This window comes from Gambusia affinis, linkage group LG11, assembly GCF_019740435.1.
Source record: "Gambusia affinis linkage group LG11, SWU_Gaff_1.0, whole genome shotgun sequence".
Classification (NCBI taxonomy): domain Eukaryota; kingdom Metazoa; phylum Chordata; class Actinopteri; order Cyprinodontiformes; family Poeciliidae; genus Gambusia; species Gambusia affinis.
Window position 1 is genome coordinate 29,360,095 of NC_057878.1, and position 27,966 is coordinate 29,388,060.

At 40.7% G+C, this 27,966-nt stretch overlaps 1 protein-coding gene across 2 annotated transcripts in view; it reads left to right on the forward strand.

The window, feature by feature from the left end:
- The first annotated feature begins 1,661 nt into the window (after nt 1-1,661).
- The window catches only part of LOC122840297 (inactive dipeptidyl peptidase 10-like), a 44,228-nt gene continuing 17,923 nt past the window's right edge, over nt 1,662-27,966 (forward strand). For both annotated transcript variants that reach the window (XM_044132570.1, XM_044132571.1), the window contains exons 1-5: nt 1,662-1,755; nt 11,764-11,875; nt 11,941-12,036; nt 16,986-17,080; nt 17,277-17,351. In XM_044132570.1, coding sequence (XP_043988505.1) covers nt 1,699-1,755; nt 11,764-11,875; nt 11,941-12,036; nt 16,986-17,080; nt 17,277-17,351 — 435 coding nt within the window. In that variant the 5' untranslated portion in view covers nt 1,662-1,698. The remainder of the gene's footprint in view (nt 1,756-11,763; nt 11,876-11,940; nt 12,037-16,985; nt 17,081-17,276; nt 17,352-27,966) is intronic.

Here is a 27,966-nt window from a genome sequence, read left to right on the forward strand (position 1 = left end):
CAGGAAGGGAAGGATGCACAGAATAATTTATTAATGATCCTGCTGCTGATTGTGAGGTCAGGGCAACGCAGCAATGCAACACGGCAACACTCTGCAGCAACGCAGCAACCGATGGCAGATGAAGGGAGCAGGTTGTGTCATGGCAGCGTGAAGCCAGAGATGAAACCGAAAGGAGACGGCGAGCTCAGAGGGAGAAATAATCTGTTACATCACTGCAGCTGCTCTCTGCTCCCAGATTACCACAGGGATTATGCATTTAGCCAGGTTAGCTGCAGCTGCTAGCCGGCCTGTTTCTGCCGCAGGAGCCGCAATCTGGACGCAGGTCCATTAATGGCATCATAAAGGTCAAAGTTCACAGAATCCTGACAGTTGACCTCAAATTATTTCACACTAACAATCATTTCTCATGTCTTTGTTTGTTAATTATCATATTTTATATTTGTATTTGTCAGAAGTTTCCTTTGATTTGTGTCAACAGGAAGTGATTCTGGGTTCTTCCTGTTTCTCAGAGCAGATCCGCAACTAAACAAAAATATTATTAGATTATTCATTTTAAAGCTTCTTTTTCTTTGAATCATGAGGATTTCTGCCTTCAGTTAGTAAAAAGTCAACTTTTAAGATCAGAATAATAAAAAAACATGATCTGGGATTCATAAAAATAATGTCGGATAGCTGCTTCATCAGAACCAGATTAATTTAATACTCCTGGATATGACTATTACCAGTTTAAAACATCGGATTTAATCAATACAAAATCAATAAACCGATAAATTTTTTAATGATTTAGTTGAGAAATGCGTTAAAAAGTTTAATGATTTGTATGAAGTTGGAAACAAATCTTTGCTTTAACATATTAGCGACAGCTAACGGTAAACCTAACATTTGTTTTGTTATTGAAAGTGTCATAAAACCAATATTTAATGTTCATTTTCCTGTGAGCTAACAGTTAGCCTCCTTCAGGAACTGAACGTTTATAGAAAGTTCTTTACATGAACTATTTGTTTTACTCCTGATTAAAACATTTTTCTCCTTTTATTGGCTCAGTTTTATTGGATTTTCTGCTCATTTCTGGCTCCCTCACTTCCTAGAAAGATTATTATTATTATTATTATTATTATTATTATTATTATTATTATTATTATTATTATTATTATTATTATTATTATTATTATTATTATTATTATTATTATTATTATTATCATCATCATCATCATCATCATCATTCTTCTTATTATTATTATGATCTGGTGATTTCAGAGCTGAAGTCATTTATTGTTTCAGATTATGTAATCTCTTTCTGCGGATTTAACAGATTTTCGTTGTTCTGGTTCTGATCCAACAAACAAACACAAACCTCTTCATGGACCTTAAAACTTTCCGTGTGATTTCATCTACAGCTGAGGGAACAGCTGGCGCAGCGCGATCAACGGCCGCCCCGCCGCCCCGCCGCCCCGCCGCCCCGCCGCCCCGCCGCCCCGCCGCCTCGCCGCCTCGCCGCCCCGCCGCCCCGCCGCCCCGCCGCCCCGCCGCCCCGCCGCCTCGCCGCCTCGCCGCCCCGCCGCCCCGCCGCCTCGCCGCTCCGCATCATTGGCTGCGTGAGAGCGGAGGTGGGCGGAGGTGGAGCGTCCAGCAGCGGCTCCATTCTGAGCTGCATCCCGAACCCCGCAGCCGCATCCGGAGCAGCTCAGCGGCGGAACCATGAACCAGAGCGCCGGAGCCGCGCAGCACACCCGGAGGTTCTCCCTGGACGAGAAGGTAAGCTGACCTCTGACCCTAAGGAGAGCTGCTGCAACAGGCCGCTGCCTCAAGTCCCAGAAAGTTGCTTAAACTTCGGCTGAAGGCGGTGAATGTGTCCGTTGGGTTCGGTTCGGGTTCTGCTGGCCCGGGTCGGGCTGAGAGGAGAACTTGGAGAACTCCTGCTGACTGCATCAATAATTCATGGCTCTGCACATATTTAGATTTAATATTTAATATTGACCTGCTGCCGCTCTGACCCGGACCGGACCAGACCAAGCGGAACGGAACCGAACCGAACCGATGGAAGTTCGTTAGAGTGGAAGAACATTTGAGACTGAAATTCTGAGGATTCATGGATTAAAACCGAACATCTAAAAGTCGCTGCTGGTTTTTCTACAGACAGAAACACTGGACCGGTTCTGATGGTTCTGATTCTGATGGTTCTGATTCTGATGGTTCTAAAGGTTCTGATTCTGATGGTTCTGTTTCTGATGGTTCTGTTTCTGATGGTTCTGATTCTGATGGTTCTAAAGGTTCTGATTCTGATGGTTCTGATTCTGATGGTTCTAAAGGTTCTGTTTCTGATGGTTCTGTTTCTGATGGTTCTAAAGGTTTTGATTCTGATGGTTCTGTTTCTCATGGTCCTGGTTCTGATTGTTCTAAAGGTTCTGATTCTGATGGTTCTGATTCTGATGGTTCTAAAGGTTCTGATTCTGATGATTCCAAAGGTTCTCTTTCGGAAGGTTCTGTTTCTGATGGTTCTAAAGGTTCTGTTTCTGATGGTCCTGATTATGATGGTTCTGATTCTGACGGTTCCTGAGGTTTGTTCGGGTTCCTTTCCGGACCGTCTCCGGCGTTCAGATCCGCCCCCGGCCTGTTGGCGCTCTGGGTGAAGAATGTTAAAATCTGAGGTTTGTGAATTTAAGGAGACAAAGTGAAAAGCCTTTAAAGGGCCGGTCCCGCCTTACATCATATATGATGCATATATGATGCATATGGCATCTCCACTGTCAGGACGTTCCCTCAGCTGGAAATTTCTCTCTGATCTAGACTGTCAGATTCAGCGGCCATGCTGCGGCGGTGAATTTCAGAATAAAGCAGATAAACTCTGATCTTCTATTACAATATGCAGTAGTGGATCTTTAACCTTTGACCTCTCAGTGTCTCTCTGTACATAATTTGGATCAGTAAAGTTTTTCTGCTGAACCTGAGGAAAAACCAAATCAGTTCTACAGAAAAAGGTCCAAACCAGAGCGACACTACGCACTGATCAGCAGTTACTGAAGCAGGAAGTCGGTATGCACTTCATGCCACCTGCAGGGGGCGCCAAAACGAAGGCAGAATAACAATGTCTGGTATTTCTGTGTTTAGCAGCGGTTGAATCGCCACTCAGATGATGAAAGAGGAGATTTTCTGTTAAGCAGATAAAACTTATTTTGTTTCAGTTAAATCAATTAATCCTCCTTATCAGAGTACAGCTTTTTACTTGTGTGTTAAAAAGTTTCTTTAGAGAATATTTCATAGAAACTTCATAAACAAAGTATTCAAATTTTATTTGTAATTGAACAACTACAATAAAATAATGAGATGAAACCATTTAAGGTAGAAATGCTCTTTAATGAACAAGTTATTTTACTTTAAGCGCTTTAAATGGAGTTAAATTTCAATAAGGATCATTGACAGGCTAACAGCATTAGCCACCCTCGGGCCGCTGTTCCTTCAGCTGAAGTCATCAATAATCTGCTGATGATCAATAATCAGCAGAGGGTTCTAGTGGACGATTATTTATGAGTTGCTGCTTCATTAAAGTGATTCAGCTAATTAAGAAGCTCCCCAACTTTAAATGCATCTTTGATTTTAATTCTTCCGATTTCATCCAAAACGGTTTAACTGAAGAGACGACCAATAATTCCTGACTTGGATGAAACCTTCAGGAGAAATGTTGGATTTTTCAGTAACTTTGGGTGTTTTAATTAAAATGCCTCAGTAATTTTATTCAGTTTATTTTTAATAATGTCTCAAAGAACTTCCAGTTTATTATTCACATTAGTTAAAAGTTTCCATAGAAACCCTTGATCCACAACACCAGACCTCCTGACCAGCAGGGGGCGACAGTGGAGAGAAAAACCTCCCCTTTAACAGGAGAAGCCTTGAACCTGAACCAGATCCAGAACCGGGTCAGTCCCAGCAGCCCGGTATCACAGCCAATCAGATTCCAGATCAGAAGCAGCAGGAAATAATAGCAGAGCAGTAGGAGAATAAAGTGAGGACAGGTCAGGGGAACCAGAGTCAGACGGTCATCAGAGGAAGGTTTTCAGGCTCAAATTGGGAAACATTCTGGATAAACCTGAGAGAACTGATGAGGATTTGACACCTTAGAGATAATAAAAGTAATAATATTAATGGTTCTCTTCCTGCAGTTCTCCATACAGCTCAGCTCTTCATGCTGCTCTAATAATAGAAACTCTTTATTTCCTGAATCAAATGCAGAAACAACAAAGAAACGATTGTTTCTCTCCAGGAAGTTTAATTTAGCAAACCTCAGTTATTTTTACCACCTTCAGAAAACTCAAATATATTCATAAAGGAAGAAATTGTCACAGCACAGGCTTTGATCCAGACCAGCTGCTGGTTGGTTCTGATCAGCAGAACTGGGCCAGGTTGGGTTCTGGGCTGAACTAGGAACTTGGGCCAACCTGGGAGGATTCAGGAATGGAGAACCTGCACCAACTAGAAATTAAACTTCAATAATCAGGTTTCACACAGTTTGACGGCAGAAAGGAAACCAGAGCTGAGCCCTGGGTTAGCATTAGCTAACCCAGCATTAGAGTTAGCATGACCCCCTGGGTTAGCATTAGCGTGACCCATGGGTTAGCATTAGCATGACCCCCTGAGTTAGCATTAGCGTGACCCATGGGTTAGCATTAGCGTGACCCATGGGCTAGCATTAGCATGACCCCCTGGGTTAGCATTAGCGTGACCCATGGGTTAGCATTAGCATGACCCCCTGGGTTAGCATTAGCGTGACCCATGGGTTAGCATTAGCATGACCCCCTGGGTTAGCATTAGCGTGACCCATGGGTTAGCATTAGCATGACCCCCTGAGTTAGCATTAGCGTGGCCCATGGGTTAGCATTAGCGTGACCCATGGGCTAGCATTAGCATGACCCCCTGGGTTAGCATTAGCGTGACACATGGGTTAGCATTAGCATGACCCCCTGGGTTAGCATTAGCGTGACCCTGGGTTAGCATTAGCTTGACCTATGGGTTAGCATTAGCATGACCCCTGGGTGAGCATTAGTGTGACCCATGGGTTAGCATTAGCGTGACTCATGGGTCAGCATCAGCATGGGTTAGCGTTGAGAGCTAGGAGTTTCTTCTGTAATTGGTGGGTTGTCAATTTGAGTCTTCGCTCCATCTGTCTCCATTGTTGCTGTTTTCCAGTGTAAAATCCTGAACCCGCCTCGCCTGCAGCTGCGGGTCCGGTCGGTTCCTGTTAGCCTTGGTTCTGTTCTGTGAATTATTTCCAGGGATCATTGAGGCGCCATTTGTCTCTGATGTTCTGTGGCGGCGAAGTGTGAACTGTTGCAGATCCAACATGGCCGCTGATGTTTTTCTGCCAGTCATGATCAGAGCTCATGAGTTTCTCTGCTGGTGAACAGAAAGCAGCAGGATGGCTGCCATGGCGACGCCGAAAATGACAAAAAAGAAGACAACAAAATCCCAGAAAACAAATGATGAGAAAGAAAGCGAGATAGAAAAGAGCAGCTTTAGGCTTTTCTCTCTCTTACTTCCTGTTTACTCCTGAGGGAACGCATCAGAAAAGCTTTTGGTGAAGCGAAGACGCTGATGGGCCAAGAAGCGGAAACAGAAATCAAACTAATCTGGACGAAAACTCAGAGGAGCAAAATCTGAGTTCAAGACTATTAATACAATCTTATTATTCTACACTGATGGAATAATATACACTATCATCTATTAATACTGTAATTATAATTTATTACAAAAATTCAGAAGATTTCTGAATATTTAATTAGAACCAATCAGAAAAATTACACTTCAATCAAAAATAACAAGAAAAACCAACTGGGAATTAAATTAATCAAGAATATTTATTATAAAAATTAAATGAAAACATTCATCCATTTCCTGTTCACCCTGGTCCCTAATGGTGTCAGGAGGGTTGCTGGTTCCCCTCCAGCTACGTTCTGGCGAGAGGCGGGGTCACGGGGTCACCCTGGACAGGTCACCAGTCTGTCGCAGGGCAACACAGAGACACACAACCATTCACACACACACTCACACCTAGGGAGAATTTAGAGACCAATTAACCTGACAGTCATGTTTCTGGACTGTGGGAGGAAGCCGGAGAACCCGGAGAGAACCCACCATGCACAGGGAGAACATGCAAACTCCATGCAGAAAGACCCCGGGCCGGGAATCGAACCCAGGACCTTCTTGCTGCAAGGCAGCAGCTCTACCAACTGCACCACTGTGCAGCCCTACATTAGAAACAGTAAAAAAAATTAATATTATCAAAGCTGATGAATCAAAGTGGAACCATCAGAACCAAAGCAGAACCAGCAGAACCAGTCCTGATTGCCGTCTCTCCCCCCTGCAGTGTTTGATGCAGTGGACCTGCAGCATCTGGCCAGATGTAGGTCAGTGTGGAGGCGGTAATGACGTGGCGCCACCAGCAGGGGGAAGCGTCACCCTGGATGAATGCAGCCGAGAATCTGAACTGTTTATGACATAATGCTGTTTTATTGGATAATCAGCAGCTGTAAACGCTCATATTAGACCAGATGTTCATGTTGTTATGGTAATCCAGATCTGAATTTGAATCAGATGGAAACATACAGCAGCAGCTTCATCAGTCTTCCTATCAGGTTTCTACGGTGGCCCAGAGGTGTAAACCACTTCAACATTAACACAATTACAAATTACAAAAACAAACAGAAAGGATTTGTTCCAGTTGGAGACCTGAGAGATTGCTGATTGGACCAAGTACACCTCGCTGCAGCAAACAGAAAGGGGCGGGGACAGAACACTGTCAGTGTCATACCTTATATGGAAATGGGACTATTTCATTCCGGAAATGAAGGGGGCGCTAGTGACACTATTTCCTGTACCAACCGTTTAATAATAAATGGTAATAATAATAATAACGTATTTTATTTGACAACGCCTTTCAAAACACCCAAGAACACTTTCAACATCAAAAATACAAATTAAACAGTAAAAAAACTTTTCGAACATTTGATGTGATTATTTAATTGTTTTGGGGCGCAATAATTACATTTGATACAGCTGATTCTGATAAATCGTTTTTATTGATGAACACACACACACACACACACACACACACACACACACACACACACACCTTTACAGTGATGTATTCATGAACATATTAACACAACTCCATAATTCAATGTGCATTTGCCGTTTCAAGATCTGAATAAACTTCATTTAAATTTTTAGGCGTTTTATTGTAAAGACAAACTTTGATAATAATTGTCAAACTTTAGCTACATATTTTTGCTTTAAAAAAATATTTATTACAGTGTAATATGTTAACTGTGCTATAGACAGCAGTGTGAATGAAATCTAACAGACTAAATTATTTTTAATTTCTTTACATAAACCATCATAATACCCTAACACTTCAAATTGAGATATTTCACTTAAAATACACAAAAAGTGAAAGAAAAAAAGTGTGCAGGACATTACAAATGTATTTCTATTATACTGGCAACACAGAGAACTGGCAGTGGTTCAGTGGGCTGGTCAAACTGGGACCAGTTCAGTCACTGGGCCTCTGAGACATTATTAAAGCCAATGATAAAAACGATCTAACAGTGTAATAGAAAATAATCCCTGATTCATTCACATTCAGGACAAAATAAAACATATCTTCACCATATGGGGCATAAACTGAGCATCTGAACCCAGACATTGTGGAGATGAGCTGGGAAACAGACGTCTCCAAGCCCAGAGATTCTGGAACACAATGAGGCGCTCAGTCTTGTTTAACTGCAGCAGAGCTGCATCGTTTCAGAGCGTTAGCATCACTGTCAGGTTCTAGTTCTGGTTCTGTCAGGTTCTGCTTTGGACGGGCCACAGTCCAGACGTGGTGAGACTGAAAACAGCTGAACATTACAGTTAGCTGCTACTGTAGATGCTAACATTAGAGTTAGCTGCTACTGTAGATGCTAACATTAGAGTTAGCTGCTACTGTAGATGCTAACATTAGAGTTAGCTGCTACTGTAGATGCTAACATTAGAGTTAGCTGCTACTGTAGATGCTAACATTAGAGTTAGCTGCTACTGTAGATGCTAACATTAGAGTTAGCTACTGTAGATGCTAACATTAGTTAGCTGCTACTGTAGATGCTAACATTAGAGTTAGCTGCTACTGTAGATGCTAACATTAGAGTTAGCTGCTACTGTAGATGCTAACATTAGAGTTAGCTGCTACTGTAGATGCTAACATTAGAGTTAGCTGCTACTGTAGATGCTAACATTAGAGTTAGCTGCTACAGTGGGAGCCGCTGGGCCACGTTTTTGTTTGAGAAGCGGTTTAAAGATGGCTGCCCTGCTGCGTTCCTGGTCAGCCTGACAGGAAGAGCAGTAGAGCCGAGTGTGAAAGGCAGAAATATTCTGGTCGGGTTCTGCCCGGGGCGATCGACAGCAGGGAGAGAGAGGCCTCCTGTTTGATGTGAGGATCTATTATTCATGTCTGAGCTGCAGTCCAGCAGCAGGTTCTGCAGGGAGGAACCAGCCCGCTTCCCGTTGCAGCAGCAGATCAGCGGCCTTGATGATGATGCAACAGAACCTTCAGAACCACAGCTTGGACTTTTATTCACATATAAAAGTGAATAGATAAAAGTGAATTTACTAAGAATTTGGTAAAATCTCGTCTTTATGGTCTGCTGTTCCAGATCATTTACTGGATCATTTCAGATGTGCCTTCAGAAGCTGCGGTGGTCCGGTTAATCGGACCGTACCGGGTTCTGCTAGCAGACAAACCTCAGCCTCACCGAGCTTAAACAGAAGCTTAAATAAATAGAACGGCTGGCAAAGGAATTATTCTTAACATTAATTCAGACTAAAGGTGTTATTGATATGAAAATCTGACTAAATAATAAATGATGGAAGAATTTCAGACCTGAAAGGAAATTACCAATAATTTGGGTTATTTAGTCAGAAGAGAAATAAATGTCACAACTTCAAATTAAATATTAAATTAGCATGTTAGCTTTAGCGTCAAGCTAAATGAATAGCTCAAACTAAACTAAATAATTATGCTAGCTATTTAGTTGAACTCTGAGCTAAATATGTGGTCAAAACAAAACATAATTTTTAATGATCTTTCCTGTGAATAAAGTGAAGTTAGGTTATGAACTATTTCTAAATATTTAGTTACAAGCTAAATCTGTCCAAGAAGTATTATTCTGATTTTTAGCTCAGAAATTGTTAATTATTGCATAAAGCTGCACTAAATTTATAGTTAGCCAATAACTTAGTTACTATTTCTGAGCTAAGGCCCGCTAGCTCAGGGTTAGTTAGCTTGTGCAAGCTAACTGTATCTGTGCTAAATATTTAGCTCACAACTAAATATTTAGTTTGGAGCTGAGACGCTTCAAAATGAAAGGTGAAAATATGACTGTAAAATGAATCTCAATTAGTTTTTTTTAACATAAGCCTAAATAAAATAAAGGCTGTTAGTTTGTAACTGTTCTCCTGCTGTCCACATGGGGGCGCTGCAGCGAGGAATGTCTCTGAAACTCAGATTTAGATGAGCTGTTGTACATTTTAAAACCTTCAGGAATTATATTTAAAATAAAAATTTTAGTGGAACTTTCAAAATGGAAGAAATATTATTTTATGCTGCAGCTTCATCCCATAAAACATCAGTAAAACTTTTATCTTTATGTTTCCATAAAGTCGGCTTTTGGTTCTGCTGATTCACTTTCAAGAGACGGAGCAGATTGGACAGAAATCTGCTTTTTATTAAAATATTTCAGGTTCAAATCCATAAATAGGTGAGAGTCCACTGTTAAAATCCGTGCAAATAAAGGCTTTTATTGTGAAAATAATTTAATTATCATAACTCTGACCTCAGTGAAGTCATTTTTCTTGGAGATGCTAACAGAGCTACATCATCTGCTACGCTAATGCTCAGATCTCCTCCTCCTTATCACTGCAGCTCTGGGTTCAGCGCCCTGCTGACCCGTCTGACCTCAGCAGCTGGAGGTCACCGGACGGAGGAACGTCTCCTCTGCTCCATCAGATGCCTGAAGCTTTAATTCTCCAGGTTTCCTCAGTCGGTGATGATCCTGAACGGAATCAAGTCAAACGTGTTTCTGTCAGTGGGAGCGTGTGAGCAGAGCGCTCCCCGGAGGCCTCAGACCGCAGAGCAGATGAAGGAAACAGGAAGTAGAGTCACGCTGATGGAGGAAGAGGAGAACAATGAAGATAACATGTTTCCTGGAAGCTTAGCTGAGCGTTAGCTTAGCGCTGCCGGCCTCAAAGGATCCGGCAGGAATAATTATGTCCACATTAAGTTTTATAGAAACTGATGACTTTAATTGGATTGCTGAATTGAGCGGCGGATCCCTGAGTGTTTGTGTCAAACGAATCAGAAAATGATTAAATTATGAGTCTTTCTAACAACCAGACAGCAAGTAAACCAAATACTGTCCATCTTGTAAAAACCATAACAAATTACAGTTCACAACTGACCTCTAGATGGAGACATTTTCAACTTTCCACTCAGAATATCGTGATAATAACTCAGTCTGTTTTCCTCCTGATGGTCCGTTGGACCCGGTTCTACTGGAACCAGAACTCCATCATCTGCTCCACCTGCATCTGCTGTGGTTCTGAGTCAAACCAACCTGTTCCCCTCCTGGCCTGTGGGGGCGCTGCACCAACAACCACTGAAGGAAACCACACAAAAACCTCTGAAGACACTGAGAGCAACTTCCTTCTTCACCAGATGGAAACAAGATGGAGGCGTCAGATTTTAGTGTTGGAGGATTTCTCTTTAGTCTTTGGCTGAAGACCAGGAGACATTTCTGCTGCTAGCGCTAGGCTAGCATGTTAGCTTTGGTTGGATTTACCCAGAATGCCCTGCGCTGTAGTCCACTTCCTGCTTTTGGAGCGGTCTCTGGTCCGCTGGGCGTTCACACTCAAACTGAACCCAGACGGAGGTTTGGAGGACCAGAGGTCAGAGGTCAGCTAGTGTTCACACCTCACCAAGTGAACTGGACTTTGACTAGGCAGACAGACTGGAGTCAGATTGAAGCGGGCTGAACAGGACTGGAGGGAACGATGCAGCTGGATTCATTTGATGAGTTATGAATTCGATTTAATATGCAAGATATTCAGCAAAATGAATGAATGATGAACGGATGAAAAGATGGATCACATTCAAAATTCAAATTTAGAATTACTTTATTGATCCCAACTAATAATATCTGCTGCTGTTTGTCCCAACCTTTCAGCCATTTCTGTCCTGGAATGAATTTTCTCTGCAGAAATCCTCCTTCGAACGTCTGTTAGATTTCCAATATCTTTTTTCTCAATTAATGCTTCAGATTAATCAAATGATATCCGTCCTGGAAACTGATTTAACTTTCAGTTTCAGGGAAAGAGAAAAGCAGTTTTTAATTAAAAAGCTGGTTGAAGAGGCGGCAGGCCGATAGCATCTACTGACCTCAATCTGCACCGCTCACCTCTGCAAATGAGTCTGGAGGCAGAAACTCACTTTGGGAAGAACGTCAGATTAATTCATTAAACCTGGACCCAACTTTTCCTCCCACTGATCCTCTGGACTGTTCACATTGCAACCGGAGACGGAGCTGGTAACAGGAGTGATTAACAGTAGCGGCTAAAAGGAGTGGCTAACAGTAGCGGCTAACAAGAGCTGCTAACAGGAGCTGCTAACTGGCTAAATAACCAACTTGCTGCTGTTCATTTTTCCTGTAGTTAATGAAGTTCTTCCTTCCTGTTCATCAGGACATTGGGCCGATCGGACCCGACAGGAACTGGAAGGGGATCGGCATCTCGCTGCTGGTCATCATGGCCGTCCTCTCCTGCATCGGCCTCTCCATAGTCCTGCTGTCTCAAGGTGAGTCGATGGCAGCAGCCGCTTCTCTCCTCCGCTCAGCGCTCATTTCTCCTTTCTGCTCTCAGATGGGTCAGGTAAGCCGCTGGGTGCGCCGCTGGCTCTGGATGACCTTTTCCAGAGGAGCTTCCAGATCCATGATCCGGAGGCAAAATGGATCAGCGGTAAGTTTTAATCAGTCAATCGATCAGTCAGCCAATGAAGGGGGGAGCAGCAAATCAGACAACAGCAAAGATGTTTTCCAAAAATTATCATCAAGTTTGGAACTTTAAATTTTTATTTATTAACAAATTAAAAGTTTAATGCAATTAATCGCTTTACTCTTTTATTTTTACATCCTGAGCTCCACAACTGGAACCCTTGCATTGTGTTTCCAGTACGGCCATAAATCTGATGCACATGTACGTCAGCTAACAGCAGCGATGAAAGCGACTTCCCTTGGTTAATTTATGCTTCTGAACAATCTGATTGGATGCTGGGCAACACTGAGGTCATCTTCAACTTGTGCTAAAAAGTGTTAGCCTATCAGTGATGCTATGCTAGCCTTAATTATCATCTTAATATAAACATGCAGGAGCTAACGTTAATGTCAGTATCCAGAATAGCAGTGTATGCTAATGTTAGCTTCCACATTAGCAGCTAACACTGTGCTGCGGGGTTTCAGTCAGGGCCTTCAATAGACGTCATACACAGGGGTGGGAATTAGCACCCCCCACTGGCCAAATGCGGGTAAAAGTCTGAAGTAGCGTGTAAATTGGAGCAACTCACCGCAATGGTGGCGGGTTGACAAGTTGAAAAGAATAAAAACTGATCAGTTTTGGCTTCTGTCCAGGGGAGGCCTGACCGTCCGGACTGCAGACTGATTTACATACTGTGTGGGGGACGGCCCTTTTTGCAAAGAAAGTATATTAAATATAATTTTTTTTCATCTACCGCGAAAGCCCATTGGTTGATTTTATTGAAGGACATTGAGATTATCCAATGAAATTCCTCGATTCTCCATGGCCCGCCCCTCCCCTCGAGGTTAGAAATTGCACCATTTCAGCTAATGGTTAGCTGCTAATGGTTAGCTGCTAATGGTTAGCTGTTAATGGTTAGCTGCTAATGGTTAGCTGCTAATGGTTAGCTGTTAATGGTTAGCTGCTAATGGTTAGCTGCTAATGGTTAGCTGCTAATGGTTAGCTGCTAATGGTTAGCTGCTAATGGTTAGCTGTTAATGGTTAGCTGCTAATGGTTAGCTGCTAATGGTTAGCTGCTAACCGAAGTCCGAGAAAAGTGAACGGATTCGAAACGGGGCGGGTCAGAAAAACTACAACATTCAGAAATACGTGTCAAAGTAACCGATATGTTAATTACCACACAAACTTTTACCGCTGGAGCAGACTAAGGAGGGAGAATTAATTATTATTCAGGGGATTTATTATCGTCAGAGGAGGATGATGAGAGAAACGTGACCAGGACAGATTGAGGAAGAGTTCAGATTAGCTGCTGCTGCCCGGGAAGAAGGTGAGGAAATGTTCCCCATGAAGAGGGAGCGTTTCATGCAGGTGTGTGTGTGTGTGTGTGTGTGTGTGTGTGTGGGTGTGAGTGTGTGTGTGTGAGTCCGGAAGGGGGAAGCCAACACTAAGCTAGCGGGAAGTCACAAAAACACTGGGATGACACAGGAATGATGACGGCGCGTGGAATTAATAATTAACGTTCTGAGATGTTTTTAGTAATAAGAAAAATTGTGAATTTCAATAGAAAACGTAATAAGTAAGGGAAAATAAATATAAGACTTAGAAAACAGCAATTGATACCATTTTAAGATGTTTAAAAAATAACTAGACACATCGTAACCAAATACTATCTTGGGCAGTTGTAGCCAAAATGTGGAAACTTTCAACATAGGAAATGACTGCAGCAGTGTGTAGTTAAAGTTGGCTGTTAGTAATTACTGCGCTACGCCTCTGTTAAGGTGTCCATGCTTTATGTTACATTATTCTGTATAAGTACATATAAAATAATGTGAATGTACATATTATTATTTCCTGACAAGAGGTACAGTAAACGTCTTGTCAGGAAATCAGTTTTCCTAGAGTTAATACTAAATCATATGTTTTATATAATTTGCTTGTTCTGGTGGGGTTCGTAATCAAAAGAAGAAAACAAAACAGTGGCTGGTGAAATGTCTGAGTGACCTGTAAAAAATTGGCTGTTGGAGAACATTTTTAATTTCCACCCCTAGTGATAACAGAACAATACACACGTTGTTCAGCACAATGCAGAAACTATGCAGCACACAAAGCAACAGGCATCCAATAATATGCAAATAAAAAAAAATATGCCAAGTAAAGCAACAATGCATATCAAGCAATATACAGTACCAATGTTTAGCAAAATACACAGGAAGCAGCCCACACAACTGAACATCCAGCTAAACGTTTCCATGTTCCCCAGTGAAGCTCAACATCAATTAAACTGCTCAAGTAGCATATTACTCCTCTCGAGTTAATAAAAGCTTAACGCAGTTCTTCGGTGTCAACAGCCATTTATTGTGGACACGTTTTACAAAGTCCCCAAAAATGCCGTCAGAACTAAAAACAAAGGTAACACAAACCCAAATTAATTCACAATAAATGGCGTAATTACATAAATAAAAGATACAAATAAACAAACCGTACCTCATTAGCCGCATTGACTCCAGAGGAATAAACTTAGCTCAAGCGATCAGCTTCTTCAGCTTTAAGTCCATGTGGCTCTAAGTGCGCCAGCCAAAGTTTTCCCGGGCAACACATGGTCTGCGGAACAAAATAAAAGGTCCCCCCACACTGGAATGTACACTAAACTGAACCTAATGAGTATAAATACAAATCCACCGGAAACCATTACACATTCAAACTTAATGTTTTATATTAATTATTGCTACTTAAATCAAATAACAAAAAACAACAAACCAGATGCAGTTGCCTTGACAGCAGCTACATAGCACATGTGAACAATTACAATAAATAACTGTTCAGTAAAGTTTGTATGAGAATGTAACAGAAAGGTAACACTCACCCATTACTTGTAAATAACATCCAAATGTTGTTGTGCTCAGTGCTAACTGTTAGCCACTCGTAGCGCTCATAGATACAGTCTATATTTCAGTCACAAAGTTCTTACTGGACTGTTAGTGAATCCAGGCTTGGTGTGGCTTTTCCTTTTTTAGTTTTTTAGTTTTTATCCGTGAAAGAGCGTCTTTAAAAAGGCGATTTTTAAAGTTAAACTGCACAGAATATTTCCTTCGACATCTTCAAAATGTGATAAATGTAAGTCTGCGGATGGCTCCCTTTCTCATTTGTTCTGGACATGCCCCAAGCTCTTTCATTATTGGTGTGAGATTTTCAACTTGTTTTCTAAGGTTTATGGATGCACGTTGGTTCCTGACCCCCAGATTGCATTGTTTGGACATTCTCCTTCTTTAAGGACCTGCAGCGTTTCTATGCAAACGACAGTGGTGTATGGAATGGTAATAGCCAAAAAAGTAATATTGAGACTCTGGAAAACTGACAAGGTTCCTCAGTTTAAAATGTGGTTGAGCGACTTCACTGAGATTCTTCATTTGGAGAGGCTACGATATGATGTTGTGGGTTCCTCTGATAGGTTTTGTAGTATCTGGCATCCAGTTTTGGATCATCTTTCCCGATCCAGGGTCGACCCAGACACTCGCTCAGCTTCTTAATGTGCCACCTTTGCCCTTATAGACAGGTAATACCATTCCTTAATTGTAGATGGTACTCAATGCAGTGTAACCTGACTTGCTGTTATAATATAATTATTTTTTTTTGTTTGTTTTTTTGTTTTTTGTTTTTCTTTTGTTTTTTTTTTCTCATATTTTTGTTACTGGATTGATAAGAGTATACTGCTCTCATACAGGATTTTGTTACATACCGTATACAGTAATCCCTCGTTTATCGCGGGGGTTACGTTCCAAAAACGACCCGCGATAAGTGAAATCCGCGAAATAGAAAACTTTTTTTTTTTTTTACAATTAGCAACTATTACATGTATACAAATACAGTGACTCACGTGTAGGCCGTTTCACTGCTCTTCAGACTGGGCCGCTGCATCCTGACTGCACTCTGCAGTGTTCTCTTCTTCGAAATTACAAGATAATTTGGCCAACTTAATGTAAATTTGCCAAGCTGTTTTATGTACGTACATATAACTGCACGAGACGACAAAATGATAGCACAATTCGTAGCATGTTTTGATACAAGAAGCGGGAGTGAGTTTTTAGCGAATCAGAATGCAGAGCACAATGCACCAAAAAAAAAAAAAAAGCATTATGAAAATCCGCGAAATAGCGAATCCGCGATAAGTGAACCACGAAGTGGCGAGGGATCACTGTATACATGGATATGTAAGTCTGCGTGTATATGTGCATATATATTTACTTATACTCTCATGTATGATTTATGTATGTTATATTCTGAAAACCTAATAAATATATATATATAAAAAAAAAAAAGTCGATTTTGATAAATCAGCAACTAGTAAACCGGAGCGGAAGTGGAGCCATTTTGTAAACACCAAGTTCACTACAGCGATGGGAAAGCAGGAAGCTCTCTGCATGTCAGCTCTGATTGGCTGATTATTCTGTCAGTCATACCATTGTAGAATAAATATTAAATTATAGATACAAATAGAGATAGACTGAAACATTTTACACTTTTTCTTTTCAATTTTATAGGGGTAGCAGAGAAGGGCCTGACAGCCCACCACTGAGTAGCAGCTAATGCTAATGTTAGCATGCACAGTAGCAGTTAATGCTAATGTTAGCATCCACAGTGGTAGCTAATGCTAATGTTAGCGTCCACAGTTCACATTTCTGAGGGATTTGAAGCTGAAATCTTAAAGATATACACAGAGGCTGGACTTTTCAACTGAAATTTTTATGAAATAATAATTTTGAACAGAACCAGCAGAAACCCAACAGCAGAATAAAAACAAATAAGCATTTACCAATAATACAATTAAGCAGTTGATTTTGATGGACTCGGTGCAGCGCTGAGGTTCTGCTCCAACATGACAGGAAATCATATTAATTACTGTTTTTAATGAACGTTTAGTGTTTCTGTCGCTGCAGCGCGGGAAGTCGTCTACCGCAGCTGGAACGGAGACGTTTTCAAACTCAACGTCTACAGCAACGAGACCGAGCTGCTGCTGAAAAACTCAACGTTTGTGAGTCAAACTAACAGATTCAGATAAAATAATAACAGTAAGCTCTTATTGTGGAGGGCTGCTGGCTCTAACCCTGCTGTTAAACTTCCTGTCTTCCACCAACCAGCTCTTTCCAGTAAACAATTCATTTACTGTTTTATTTCAGGCTGATGTTTTTATGCACAGCAGAAAATATTTAATTTCTTTTTCTGTACAGGCAACGTTTAAGGCTACTAAGTTTGCAATTTCTCCAGACAAGAAGTTTGTTCTGCTGGGATACGACGTTCAGCCGGTGAGTCTCAGGTCGGGTTCTGGTCCAAACACCGAACCAGTTAAAGTTCAGACATGTTATGACAACATCAGATAGTAAAACATTTTCTGTTTCAGTAACTAAATAGAATAATCAGGGAATTATTATGATGCTATTTATCACTAAACCATTTAAAATGATCTGAGGAAGCCCAGATGATGATGTCACGGCTCTTCACGCCCCTGATTGGCTCCCTCACATCATGTGACTGAATCCTACATCGGCTTCTTAGAATCAGGAAAAAAATGATTTAGTGTTTAATTTGCAGGAACTCAACAGTGTCCCTTTGGAAGGTCAAAGGTCAGGTAATCAGTGAATCTGAGGTCAAGATTGAAAGTTTGGATGGAGCCGTTTGGGAACAATAACCAATAATCATCCTCCGCCCTCTGAACGCAGCTGATTAATGTCTTGTTTTAACATTTAACCTCCACAGGGAGGTAAAAATGGCGGCCGGGTTCTGCTCCTTTAGAACCGATCCGATGTTCTGTAAGCCTCAGAACGCGGCTGATTAACGTTCCACTGGTAGAAACTGAACGGAAACAACGGAGGGAAAACGTCTGAATTCAGCAGATTTAACTTTCCTTCAGGAGAAATGAGAGGAAACATTCTGTGATTATAGTTTATAGTTCAGAAATAAAACTGTTACTAAAAACACAATAATCTAACAAAACAGCAGCTGCTGATTTATTCTGGTTATTTGGAATATTTCTAGTTTGAGTTTGTCTGCATTAGCGGGCCTCTGGGCATTTTGGCAAATTATTCTTATTTGTGTATTTAAATTTTATTCAATTAATGACACATACTAATTGGTTATTTATTTAGACTTGGCACTCTTCGCTCTCCATACTGCATAACATAACATATTATGTTTAACATAAAAAATGATAAACAGGCCTGTGATCAGGGAGAAGCAGCAGTCGACAGGCTGTTCCCATCCTGCAAGATTAAAGTATCTAGCAATATGCTTGCTATGGCAACAGACCCATAGTGTCGTCTGACAGCTAGCGTCGTCTGACAGCTAGCGTCGTCTGACAGCTAGCGTCGGCTGACAGCTAGCGTCGTCTGACAGCTAGCGTCGGCTGACAGCTAGCGTCGTCTGACAGCTAGCGTCGGCTGACAGCTAGCGTCGTCTGACAGCTAGCGTCGGCTGACAGCTAGCGTCGTCTGACAGCTAGCGTCGGCTGTCAGCTAGCGTCGTCTGACAGCTAGCGTCGTCTGACAGCTAGCGTCGGCTGACAGCTAGCGTCGGCTGACAGCTAGCGTCGTCTGACAGCTAGCGTCGGCTGACAGCTAGCGTCGTCTGACAGCTAGCGTCGTCTGACAGCTAGCGTCGTCTGACAGCTAGCGTCGGCTGACAGCTAGCGTCGGCTGACAGCTAGCGTCGGCTGACAGCTAGCGTCGGCCCAGCTCTGGGTCTCCTCAGGCTCATACCCGGTTTCCTGCATACTCCACACTGTGCAGTTCCTGCAGGTTTTGGCCAGAGGGTCAGGAGGATGAAACGTTTCGGTCGTGACGGCCTTCGATCCAACTGGAAAAACTTCATTTCTGAAATTATTGTATTACACTGTTAGCCTTTGCTGTATTTTCTACAGATAAATACCACAAAATGCCCAGTAAAACTAACATAAAACATCTTTACAAGTAGTTACTGTAATTTGCATTGCATTATGGGTAAAGGACATAGTATTACAGTAACTTACTGTATGTTTTGAAGTTGCAGTATTTTACTGTTTACACATTGCAGTAGTGCTTTCTATTTGATTTCCAACGGTCATCATAGATGTTTCATCGTGGTTCCCTGTTTCTGTATTTTTACTCCTTTAGTGGTTAACATATTTTTAAGGCAGAAAGAGAGCATGTACTTTTGTTTTTTTCACATCCTAGCTAACATTAATATGCAGTTTATCTAGCTACGTCATCAAGGGTGTCTTCGCTTCCAACGTTTTTCTGATGACGTTTGTTTTAAACTCCGAAGCTTTTTCCGTCCAAGTGCAAGTGCAGCTCTGTCGCCGTGCTGTGGGCTCACACTGCTTCAGCTCTTCGCAATACAGGTAAAAAAAACACTTCTTAGAAAACTGTTTGAAGCCAAAACCTAATCTGGAAATGTATATTTTAGATGGAGCTAACGTAACTTATAGCATCATGCTGTAATGCTATAACTTAGCATGAGGTGAAAGATAGAAAAATATGATGGTGTTATTTTTTGAGCTGGTTCGGAATTAACGTTAGCTAAGGTGCTAATTTTACCGAAGGTTTTAGCTTGGCTTTTGCCGCTAAATCTTCCTCGAACGACTAGCTTTGGGTTGAGATAAGCTCAGTGCTGAGTGTCTGTTAGCATTGTTGTTACATCCTTTGTCAAACAATATAACGTTAACTGATAATTGATCCCCCCCCTTTTTTAAATACATCTAATAACTGTTCATTTGTTTAAACCATGACCTTGCAAATGTTAAGAGTGCAGATTAGCTAGGTCAACAAGGATGAATTCTAACGTTGTTCTTTTTTTTCTTTTTGTCAGATGACTTTTTTTTAACTCCCAAGCTTTTTCCCTCCAAGTGGCTGTGCAGTTCTGTCCTGCTGAGTGCTAACATAGTTTCAACTCTTCAAAAGACAAGACAACAGGTAAAAAGACAGCTCTTCAAACATATTTGAAGCCACAAAATAGTCTGGAAATGTAGAGGAGCAGTTAACCTAATCTATAACTTTGAGCTTGCCACAGCTAGTTAGCCTGCTAAAGTAGCATTACATCTCCAACATAGTGTATAAGAGTCTGTAAATGAGGACAAAGGTGGAAAACATTCAAGTGGTTTCTGTTATTTTTTGAGTTGGTTCAGCCACAGTGGCAGGTGGACAAAAAAGTTAATTTCCAACCCTGGTTCCATATAAGGACTGTTCACCTGTTTAAACCATGCTCTTGCAAATTTAAAGTTAAGTCAGTACTAACAGGTGCAATTATGTACAGGTGTAAATTCTGCAGCATTTGTACTTCATAATTTAGAGAATTTTGTACTCATGTGAAGAAACATCAACACACAGCTAATTATCAGTTTCGTTGTGGAATAGAGCAATGTCCTACTTCCGTCAGAGAAAAAGAAAACATTTAGAAGAAAAAGACTCAATCTTCATCTGGGTTGATGTAATTTTATATCGACTCTTAACTTAAAACACACATCTTGGGGTTCCGGTAATGGCGGCTTGCTGAGAGGACGTGTTCGCTTCGGCTCCACTACCTATATGTAAAATCCTGGAAAATACTCGTTACAAGTGAAACTGAACGACGTTTGGAACAGCTGTGATGCCTCTCTCACAAAGGAAGCCTAGTAAAAACTCCAGCAAACCGACTCAATCGAAGTTATCTAACTTCACTTCTAAGGTGAGCTCTGAAGCTAGCTGTGAAAATAGCGAGGCTAACACCACCACGTGCGAGTCAATGGAGGAGGAAAATTGCGAGTTGAATGAGGGAAATAAGACGGTTGAGACTGGTTCAGAGGCAATACTGGCTGCAATTGCAAACTTGAAATCAGATTTCTCCTCCAAACTGGATGGTATTCCATCAGCAATAGAGAATGTTAAAAAAGATGTTAACGAATGCGCCGAGCGGGTTGGTGAGGCGGAAGTGCGGATATCTGCGGCAGAGGACAACGTCACCAGTCTACAAGCTAAGGTCCAGGTCCTCGAAAATAAAAATAAAGAACTCGAAGGAAAAGTGTTGGACTTGGAGACCAGATCGCGACGATCTAACCTGAGACTGGTTAACCTTCCTGAGGGCGCGGAGGGAGAGGACGCCTGCGCCTTTCTGGAAAACTGGCTACCGGAGGCTCTGAACCTGGCACCGCTACGCACCACTCTGACACTGGAAAGAGCGCACCGGCTTGGCCAGAAAAGCACATCTAACACCGCTGCACCAAGGACTCTTATTATGAAGTTCTTAAACTACAGGGATAAAGCAACTGTGATAAGAGCTGCCAGGACGAAGGGACAGATCCTATTCAAGAACCATCCGGTGAGATTTTATGAGGACCTCGCAGCTGGTGTGCATAAAAAACAGAAAGAGTTTGACGGTGTGAGACAACAACTCCGTGCCATGGGGATACGATACGGCATGATTCCTCCCGCTCGACTGCTGGTGACACACAACGGTCAGTCTCGGATCTTTAACCAACCAGCTGAAGCAGAGAACTTTGTAAGGACTCTGAAAACAGAAAGTGGACCTGGGTGAGACAATGACATCAATACATCGCAAAGTAGTAAAAGGGATGGACAATTACAATACCTAAAGTTAAGTAAAATAAGTAAGAATTAAAAATTTGTTTATTATATTCCCTGTTTGCTATCCCAGAGGCTCATTGGCAATAGGCAATAGTAACGAGTTTCATATTGTAGTGGGGTGGGGTAAGAGGGAAATATTCAGGCACAGTCGGCTGATCCTCACTTTCGTGTGGACCAGCCTTCAGCTGTTAGATGGGTACCAGAGTACTAAAAGGGGGGGAGGAGGGTGGGCAACAGAGTTCGAAAGGGGTTTACTGTTCAGTGTTCATCATTACCCTGGGTATAGCTTTTAACATTCAAATGTTCTTGGTTTCTTTGTTTTTGAACAATTTGAAAATAATAGGAAGCCCATTGAGTGTTATACAGTATGTCTGGTGGATTAAGAATTAAAGTGTCTTCTTGGAACTGCAGAGGATTACAGAAACTAAAAAAAGTTAAGCAGATAATGACTAGGGTGAAATCTATGCACTCTGATATTGTGTTATTTCAGGAAACTCACCTGCTGTCTGGACAGGAGGCAAGGATTGGCAGGAGGTGGCAGGGCAGCATATATTCAGCACCTTTTACTTCCCAAGCAAGAGGGGTTATGATTCTGATTCATAAATCCATACCATTCCGTGTGACAAGGGTTATTAGAGACAAGGCTGGGAGGTACATTGTTCTGCAGGGCACACTTATCTCAGAAAAAATAAATCTGATAAATATTTATGCCCCAAATGTTGACGACCCAAAGTTTTTTCAAAATCTTTTTCTTACAATTTCATCTTTGTCTGGCAGCTATATTATAGCAGGAGATTTTAACTGCACAATGAACCCAGAACTGGACAGAAGTTCAGGTACTGACAACTCTCACTCTAAAAGTAGACAAACAATTCAACACTTTATGAAGGAACTTAATTTGATGGATATTTGGAGAGACATGAATCCAAAGAGTTTAAAATTCTCATGTTATTCAAATACACATAAGTCATATTCACGTATCGATTACTTTTTAATTTCTGCCTCTTTGAGACATAAAATAAGAGACTGTCAATACGATAGCATCTTAATTTCTGACCATGCACCAAATCATCTTCTCTATGAGGATTTAAGACTAAGGAGAGACCCTCCTAGGTGGAGATTTAAACAAAAATGGCTCTTGGACCCAGAATTTATATTTTTTGTAGATAATCAAATTAGCATCTATTTTGAAATCAATAGAGATGAAACACCACCCTCTTCAAGGTGGGAAGCCTTCAAGGCCTATATAAGGGGTCAAATAATTAGCTTTACGAGTCATAAGGCAAAACAAACTTATCAAAAAACAAAAGAGTTGGCAGCAGAGATTGAGCGGCTTGAGAGAGATTATTATCAAACACTATGTCCAAACATCCATAAAAAACTTCTGATATTAAGAACACAGTATAACGAACTTTCTGCCTCAAAAGCCGCCTCACAACTTTTGCGTCTTAAGCAGTCGTTCTATGATCAAGGGGAAAAACCTGGAAAATTATTAGCCTGGCGACTCCGACAATTACAAAATGAGAAAAATATTACCTCAGTTGAAAATAATCAGGGAGAGATTATTACCGATCCGTTAGAAATCAATGAAGTTTTTAAGGTCTTTTTTGAAAAACTATACAGCTCAGACATGACGCATAAGGAACAAGAGCAAAATGTTTTCTTAGGATCTCTCCAAATGACCCATATTTCAGAATTAATGAGTACAGATCTCAGTGCAGCTATAACTAAAGAGGAAATATCTATAGCAATAGATCACTTGAGAACAGGTAAAGCCCCAGGCCCAGATGGGCTGCCAACAGAATTTTATAAGAAATTCAAAGCTAAACTGCTAGCCCCCCTTTTTGACATGTATTTAGACTCATTTGAAAAGGGAATTCTTCCTGCCTCACTAAGAGGAGCCCTGATTACTTTATTACCTAAACCTGGCAAACCTTGCAACAAATGTGAAAATCTAAGACCAATAAGTCTTCTTAATGTCGATTTAAAGATTCTTTGTAAAGTCCTGGCTCGAAGACTGGAGAGAATATTGCCCGAAATAATTAGTTGTGACCAAAATGGGTTTATTGTAGGAAGACAGGGATTTCACAATGTGAGACGAGTGTTGGATATCATTTATAATATGGAAGAAAAAACAGACACTGCTTTGCTATCATTGGATGCCGAAAAGGCCTTTGATAGAGTCGAATGGCCCTATTTATTCGAGATACTGAAAAGATTTGGCTGCGGGGACAACTTCTGTCGATGGGTTAAACTTTTATACAATGAGCCTTATGCTGAAATAGTAACAAATGGAGTTATATCTAAATCATTTAAAATTAAAAGGGGTTGTCGGCAAGGGTGCCCCTTGTCCCCTTTATTATTTATTCTAGCAATAGAACCGTTTGCCATTGCGGTGCGGTCCCATAAAAACATAACCGGTTTGACAATAGGCCAACAGGAACATAGAATTGCTTTATTTGCTGATGACGTCATTCTTTTTTTAGAAAAACTGAAAGACTCTATTCTAGCCTTGTTAGATCTAATAAATACATTTGGAAAAATATCAGGATATAAAGTAAATAAAGATAAGTCTTCATTAATGTTACTTAATTCAGAAGAAAGAAACAGTGTTGGGAATCCTTTCCAATTCAAAAAGGTAGACTGTTTTACATATTTGGGGATTAGGATAGTACCACATATAAATGACATTGTTGCAGTTAACTATAACCCAATGATGGACTCAATTGCTGCCTCTGTGGATAGATGGAATCACCTACCTTTGTCACTTATAGCACGAATCAATGTCCTTAAATCCAACATAATGCCCAAACTTCTGTATTTGTTTCAGAACATTCCATTGCCAGCTCCTGCCAATCTATTTTCGGCCCTAAAAAACATTTTCATACGCTTTCTGTGGAATAACAGACGACCAAGGCTTCGTTTAACACTTTTGTATCTACCGTATGATAGAGGAGGCCTCAGGTGCCCCAATCCACTTTGGTACTACTGGGCAGCTCAATTGAGGACTATGATGTATTATTTTACAGATAAATGTCTCTTGCCATGGGTGAATATTGAAAATTGTTCTGTTCCTCTCCCACTACCCCAGTACATTTTCTCAGCAAACGTCAAAATGCTGAAAAAAAAGACAAAAAACCCTGTAGTCAGAAATATGATCTTGGTTTGGTATCAGGTCAAGAAGTATTTAGGTGATTCCTCCTCTCTATCACGCTTCAGTCCAATATGGGGTAACCAATCCTTCCCTCCAGGTAGGGCAGATCCTGGCTTTAGGAAATGGGCTGAAAAAGGTTTAAAGACAATAGGAGATCTGGTGGAATCGGAGGACGGGGTTTTGATGTCATTTGAAGAGTTAAAGGCCAGGTATGATATCCCAAGCAAACATTATTTTAAATATCTGCAAGTGAGAAATTTTATTAGATCATCTCAAAATCAATGTGAGTCCATCCCTCTGATGTCCACCTTGGAAATTGAAATGAAGACTGATTGCTTTAGAAAAGGAATTATTTCTAAACTATATAGCATGTTAGTGGAGGGATCCTCTGAGTCATCTCTATGGAAGCTCAATGCCTGGAGGGAGGATCTACAGGAGAACTTGCTTTTGGAAGACTGGGAGAAGGCGTGTGCTGAAGCACAAACACAAACTATCAATACACGCCTCAAAGTACTGCAATATCATTGGCTAATGAGAACTTATGTGACGCCAGAAAAGCTTAATAAATACAATGGTGCCATCCCAGACTTGTGTATTAGATGTGGAGAAGAGAAGGGAACATTCTTCCATTGCATCTGGAAATGCAAGAAAGTTTTACAATTCTGGAGGGAGGTAAAACAAGCTCTAGAGACGATACTAGGTATAACGCTAGTTCTTGACCCCAAATTGTTCATCCTAGGTTTATATCCTGACAAACATCATATGTCCAGAAAAATTATTACTGCCATGGATTTATGTTTACTACTTGCAAAAAGAGTCATAGCGCTCTCATGGAAGAGTACCAGTAAACCAAAATTCATTAAATGGATTACTGAAATATCCACAACCTTACCAATGGAAAAGATCACTTTCATTATAAAAGGGAAACTATCGCTATTTCAAAATATTTGGGGTCCTTTTATGGAATATATAGAAAACATAGATATGAGGGTGGCGGGTGAGTTATAGTAGCGGTTGGTCTTCTGCAGTGTCCTAAAATAATCTTCTTTATTTGTATAATTGACTACTTTACTTTGAATTGTACATTTGAGTTTGTGTTCTCTGAACCATGTACAATACTAAAATAATATGGGCTAACTCCTGGAAAATAGAGAAACCGTTATTGTTGTATTTGTTGTTTCTTCTCAGGGTGGTTGGGGTGAGGGATATTGTTTTCTTTTTCTCATATATTTTGTATGTAATAAGTGCTGCTCTAAAATATCCTATAAAAACTTGGCATGCAAGGAAAGAAGCTGAATGTTGGACATTAACTTAACTACCCTGGACTTTCCTCTGATGTGGGAGCACACTTGTGCCTTGTGTATTGTTGGAAATACTGTTGAAAAAATCAATAAAGATAATGTTGGAAAAAAAAAACACACATCTTAAATCAGAATTGTTCAATTAATTTGTTAAAGGTATCAATTCACCCAAATCACAAACATTTCATTTCATTAACCCATATTGTACTTAGCCATTCAGATACTGTATTTGTGGAATGTAATGCTTTCAAAAATGCATTTAGCCTCACAAACTGTCATTCACATCCGCTGTTTCAGAGTGGTAGCAGGATGTAGGGGTAAAGTCTAGTCTAGTCTCCGGGGTGAGGTTCTCAAAAACCTGTTGTAATCTGGGTGAACTGGCCCTTTAAATATAAATTACTACCAGTAATTCATATTTAAGAGTTTTCCTTTTATGTTTCAAAGGTATCTTCCACCAAGATGTCTGTTGAGATGGAAATGACCTTACCTACTACACCAAGGGTAATCATGCTTGGTAAGAGGAATATTTTCTATCACTATAATTTTTTGTAGCAATGTATGTAATAGTTATGGTAGTCTGTACTTTTACTCACTAGCATTAGCCTGACAAGGGTTTGTCTATTTTAGGAAATAGCTTGATGTCTGCAACCCGGTGGATGGTCAGTATGGAGGAGAAGGTATTTTTCGAACCTGAGCAACTACATGACTTTGCCAGTGTCCTTGCTGTCTTTTTTGGGTCATATTATGACTTCAATCTGGAGTATCAGGAGTCAGCATCCACCACGCTGGAGATGATACAACGGTAAGTACTCTACACCAAGCCATTTATGAATTAAATTTAATGACAGTTTGACTGATGATGAAGAACCATAGCTGATTGCTGTATTGTATGTCTTCATTTAAAAAAATACAATTAATATATTTTATTTCTGTTAAAAGATTCTTTGTGAGGATCAATCCAGATGTTGATACCAAATGCACAGCCAAAGTCAGTACAAGCTGCAAGACGGGAAGTCAAGAGGAAAGTAGTCAGTGTCAACTCCCGGATCAACACCTTCCTCAAACGACTCGCTGAATTTGAATGGAGGACTTCCAACTAGGTAAGCATTTTACCAAATGTTTATTATTTTATTGTCTTTTCCTCCTATCTTGCATGTTCTGACTTTACTTTAGGCTTTTTAATATGATTTTAATGATTATTTATAAACGGCATGTGATTCCAACACAATAGCCCTTTAGAGTAGCCTGCATCTTTTCTGTGTCCGTGGTAAAAAGTGGATGTCGCTGCATCTCTTACTAAATCACAGAAATGTATAAGTGTGTAGTCGTTTAATTGAGGTGTTTTTTTTAATATTATGCAGTTTTCAGTTTATTAGGCACACCTTTGCAGTAATCCGTCAGCACCACCAAAATGACTAAAAAGATTGTTATGACATGTTGTATTTCATCGTCTCCTTGGGGACACTTGCAGGGTCTCAATACAGTACGCAATCGTTTGAATTAGTGAAGACTGACTGACTGCTTTTGCCATAAACAATCCAAAAACCTGAAGTGAAGCCAGTCCTGCTCATTCTTTATGCAGCTTCTATTATCACTTCAGTGCAATAGATTTTTTTTTAAACAAATTATCACCTTAATGCTGCTTTATGCCAATGATTTTATGCATTTGGACATTGTCACTTCAGCTTAATTTGTCAGCCTTCCTGTTGATTTGAAAATGTAGATAACTTCCTGACCATCTCATGACCTCCCACATCGTCTGTCTTATTCTTTACAGTTCAGCTTCCACAAGATGGATCTCACTTATTTTGTTTGACGAATGGAATAAAAGTTCTTCTGATGTAGGAAATGCATCTGATATAACAATATTTAT